This window comes from Podarcis tiliguerta (genome assembly GCF_965153285.1).
Source record: "Podarcis tiliguerta genome assembly, chromosome: 4".
Classification (NCBI taxonomy): domain Eukaryota; kingdom Metazoa; phylum Chordata; class Lepidosauria; order Squamata; family Lacertidae; genus Podarcis; species Podarcis tiliguerta.
The window spans coordinates 20,129,493-20,134,535 of record NC_139537.1 but is presented as its reverse complement, the minus strand read 5'-3'; the positions used below and the strand labels follow the sequence as shown (position 1 = coordinate 20,134,535).

Sequence of the window (5,043 nt, the reverse complement as noted above, 5' to 3'; positions counted from 1 at the left end):
CTGCCCCAGAGCTGAAAAGGAACTCAGCATTGCAAAGATGATTGTGCTATAACCAGTTGTTTTTATGTTTTACATACATTTAAACACTAGTTGAATTGTCACAGAAAGTACTTTTAAAGTTCCATACCTGACAACTGAGGATTATGACCCATCCAATGTATGAAGTGAGCTCATGTCCATTGACTGATGCTGAAATAGAACTTGTTGGTCCATGGGGTGCTATAAGACTCTCTCTTTTCTCTCTCTCTCTCTTCTTCATGCAACCCTCCCAGGCATAATCTTCTTAGGAATGTTTTCTTCCCTGCTCTTCCTCTGCCATTCTGTTCCTTCTTTGATCCTCCAAGCTCCGCCCACATTCCACAGATGGAGCACCCTGGCAGTTGCTAGGCAACATATCTTCCTCCTCTTTTAATTCACATATAGCCTCCTTCCCATCTATCTACTAACCTGGTAACAACTGTTTGGGGCTTCCCTTTCAGGGATGAGATGCCAGAAGTGGTGCTTCAAGAGCTTCTTTCCTCTTTCTGGGAAAATGAGTGGCAGCCTGGCATGGCTGCTCATTATGTTCTTGAGGAATGTCCTGATTGAGACCGGTGGCCAGACACCACCTCAGGGCTTTAGGTACGCCTCTTATGAGGTGACCATTCCAAGGAAACTGAGCTTCAGGTATGGACTACCGGAAACCCAGGATGTCAGCTACCTGCTGCAGGTTGAAGGGAAGGGCCAGGTGGTGCATCTCAAGCAGAAGAAGGGCATTGTTCCTAAACACTTCCCCATCTTCACGTACAATAAGGAAGGGGACCTCCTGAGTGACTATCATTACATCAGGGATGATTGTTTCTACAGTGGCTTCATACAGGACAAGCCTCTCTCTTCAGTCACTCTCAGCACTTGCTCTGGGGGACTCAGGGGCCTGTTACAACTTAACAATGAGACATATCAAATTGAACCTGTCCAGCCATCTGCTACCTTTCAGCATGTGGTGTATCGACTGGAAATAGAGGAGGGTGCCATGCACATGAGGTGTGGGTTGACGGAGGAGGAGCAAAGGCATCAAGAGGCCATGATCCAGGACACAGAGCATGTGGCTGTCAAAAGTGCTCCAGCAGGACTCTGGTGGCCACACAAGAGACATGCAGAAGTGGCATTTGTGGTGGAGCATGAACGATATGTTAAGTTTGATAAAAATGAAACTGATATTGCTCTGAAAATTCTTGAGGCCATCCATGTTATAAATTCATTTTTTGAGCCACTTTTTCTTGATGTGTCTTTAGCAGGACTGGAGATATGGACGGAAAAGAACCTCATAGATGTTCATAAAAGTATGGGAGCCACACTTAAAGCTTTCAGTATATGGAGACGTAACACTCTACTTAACCATCTAAAGAATGATGCTGCTCACTTAATTGTATACAGGGCGTATAGAGGTATTATTGGAATAGCATATGTAGGACAAATTTGTAGTGAGCATTTCGCTACTGGTGTTGTAGCATCAAAGAATTTCAATTTGTTTGATTTTTCTGTTCTATTTGCCCATGAATTTGGACATAATCTTGGTATGAAACATGATGATTTTGTCTGTAAATGTGATCGACGTGCCTGCATTATGTCTGCTTGGCACACAGAGGTTGATAAGTTTAGCAACTGCAGTTACTATGAGTATTTCAAACGAAGGAATTCACCTTGCTTGTTGATTCCACCAGACCCTGATCAAATCTATAACCTCGAATACTGTGGGAACAAAGTAGTGGAAAAAGGAGAGCAATGCGACTGTGGTACAACTGAACAGTGTCGATTGGATTATTGCTGCAGGCCAAATTGCACATTGCGTCCATGTGCCAATTGTTCTTCTGGATTGTGCTGTGACAGGTGCAAGTACCGTCCCCCTGGATCCATTTGCAGAAAGAGTATTAGTATGTGTGATCTTCCTGAATTTTGCACTGGGACTTCAGACAAGTGTCCAGAAGATTTTTATGTACAAGATGGTGCCCCTTGTGGTGATGGAGTCTATTGCTATCATGGTCGTTGTAGTACTCCTAATGGGCAGTGTGAAAAGATATTTGGCAAGAAAACTGTACATGCTTCAGAGGATTGTTTCAGAGGACTGAATACTCGAGGTGATCGCTTTGGCAACTGTGGCCTAAAACATGGTATTTTTAAGAAATGCAAAGCTGAAAATATTCTATGTGGCCGAATGCAGTGTAGTAATATCCATAGTGTACCTACCTTGGAGGAACACCAAACCATCATTCAAACCACCATTGGCAAAAGTAACTGCTGGGCTACAGACTACCACAGTGGAATGGAGGTAGCTGATATTGGAGCAGTGGAAGATGGTACACCTTGTGGCACGGGCATGATGTGTATTAGTAGGGAATGCAAGAACGTGTCCCTCTTGCAGTATGATTGTAATGCCACAAAGTGCCATAATAGGGGAATATGCAACAACTACAAACACTGCCATTGTTCTTATGGTTGGGCCCCTCCTGACTGTCTAAAGAAAGGATATGGGGGCAGCATTGACAGTGGGCCAATTTCAAAAAACTGGAATGGTGTCATTGTAGGTAGTATTGTCGGAAGTGTGTTAGTCCTTTCCACGGTGACAGCTGCTGTTGGCATGGGTGTGTATTACAGGTTTGTGCTAAGCAACAAGGTTAGAAGAAAGAGTTCAAGAATCTCTCCATCATAATGAACAGATTAACTAAAACCATTCTAGATCACAGAAGTGAACAATCCAGAAAGTTTTAAAAAGGTATGATGGGTATAATGAGCACTATTATATAACATATATTTGACTCTGTAAGCATTGGTTCAGTTCATCTCAAGTGGAAATATTCACATATGAAAATCTTTGGTTATACTTTCACAGTATGTTGGGAGTCTCTTTGTTGTTCAGGACAGAAGTCCTATCCTATGTAAATGGGAGAAATCTGTCTAGTGGAATGGAATGTTATCATACAGGAGGATACCATGCTAAAGAAATGCATGGAAGCAGTGCTGGTATTTTGAAGATTTCATATTTTCTCTCAATGTAACCTTGAGTGTACAGAGAAAGAATCATAACCCAATCCTCTAATACCATTGAAATGCAATATTGGTATGTTTGTGAAGTGAATTCACATCTGTCTAGAAAGCCATTGCAAAAATTATACCGATAACTGTGTCGGCACATATATTTTTTCTAGAATCATGTAATGGTCAGTCTGGCTGTCTCTAATAAGTAGCTAATTAGCAGTTTGCTTTTTAGATCTTTGTAGCTTTGGGGAGAAAATATCCCACTAGCTGAGTGTCCAGCTCGATGCACTGATTAGTTCTAACTTTCAATAAGATCTTCTGATTTTGAGCGAAGGTCTCAGAACATTTTCAAGTTAATCTGAAGTGAGCTCAGAATAACTTGTGTATCTCTAATTGAAGTATTCAGACACAACACAAATGTGAGGGAGAATGTTACGGGAAACCAGCTTTGACCCATGTTACAAGCTGGCTGTTACTTCCCCTCTGTCTTTATACTGGGTTTCCAAATGCCTTTGCATATAACTCCTATTGCATGTAAAAATTGCTCAAGACTTGTGTATTTAAAAGACCAGTGCATATAAATGCAAAATATTATTTGCACTTCACACATTAAAGAGTTTATAAACCCATTACTAGGAAACCAAGTAAGCAGGAGTCTATATTACAGTAAAACATAGACAATAAAAGGATTATTTATAATGAATATCAGTGAACATGGTAGATGCAGAACAACATATTTATTGGACTTGGCTTGATTACATTTGCAGCATTACTCAAGTTGAGTGATTAGTATATACAGCCTTCTCATTTTATGTCTAAATATATGGAATACGGAAGGCCATGTTTCTGTACTGGAACAAGGGGAATGCAAAACGATGTTGAGAAAGTGGCTAGACTATCTAATATAAAATATAGAGGTTTATAAAAAGAGCTTTCAGGGCCTTAAATTCTGGAGGCTGCAAAACTGAGGCATAAAAGCGTATAAATTCCCCCTTACCCAGCCACAACAACGTCATATAATTTTTATAAAGACTCACAACTGTACAGTTTAGGTTGTCTACTCATTCTGCACTATGAACAAGCATTACGTTCCTTGTACAAATATTAGAGAAATTAATGGAAGGACAGCTTAGTGAAGATAGCCAAATGGAACACCCATTGTAAGAAGACAAATACCTCTAATTACCAGATGATGGGAAAACCATCCCCAAATGGCTGTGTATGTGAAGGGTGTGTGTGTGCCACTGGAGTAAATCTGAGTTTTTGAAGTACCGAAGTTTAAGGCAGCCAATCTGTGCCCATGTACCCTGGGAGAAAGCTAGACTAAATTCAACGGACTTGCTTCTGATTGTTTGAGGAGCAGGTACAGTGGCACCTCGGGTTACATACACTTCAGGTTACAGACTCAGCTAACCCAGAAATAGTATCTCGGGTTAAGAACTTTGCTTCAGGATGAGAACAGAATTCGTGCTCTGGTGGTGCGGCAGCAGCAGGAGGCCCCATTAGCTAAAGTGGTGCTTCAGGTTAAGAACACTTTTAGGTTAAGAACAGACCTCCGGAACAAATTAAGTACTTAACCCAAGGTACCACTGAATATGCTGCGGGAGGTCCACTTCATATACTTAGGGAATCGTAACTCATTCTGCTCACCCAGTTGCTTTGAGCCCTGAACTTGATAAATTGGCTTGTGAAATCATCAGATCAAGAGAATTATCAGCTGCTTGGAATCACAAGCAGAGAGAGAGTTAGGTTCACTGCAAGAACAGGGTGCTGGACTGTGCTGAGCCTTTGATCTGATCCAGCCAGGCTCTTCTTATGAAAAATGTAGGGAAATTCGAAGCCAACGTGTCATTGCACTATAGCCTCACAGTGGCCGGTCGCATGCCGGCAGGAAGCCTGCAAGCAACACTTGAGTGCAACTGTGCTCTCCGCCACATGTGATGCCCAGCACCTGGTATTCAAATGCATTTTATCTCCAACATTGTCCTGCTTCTGAACTTCCCAGAGGAAGTCATGGAGGCCTACATA

General features: G+C 41.8%; 1 protein-coding gene across 1 annotated transcript; it reads left to right on the top strand.

The window, feature by feature from the left end:
• The first annotated feature begins 301 nt into the window (after window positions 1-301).
• LOC310675446 (disintegrin and metalloproteinase domain-containing protein 20-like) lies at window positions 302-2,866 on the top strand. The gene has a single exon (XM_083435926.1). The coding sequence runs from the start codon at window positions 482-484 to the stop codon at window positions 2,687-2,689; it is 2,208 nt and encodes a 735-aa protein (XP_083292052.1). The 5' UTR covers window positions 302-481; the 3' UTR covers window positions 2,690-2,866.
• Window positions 2,867-5,043: the final 2,177 nt, after the last annotated feature.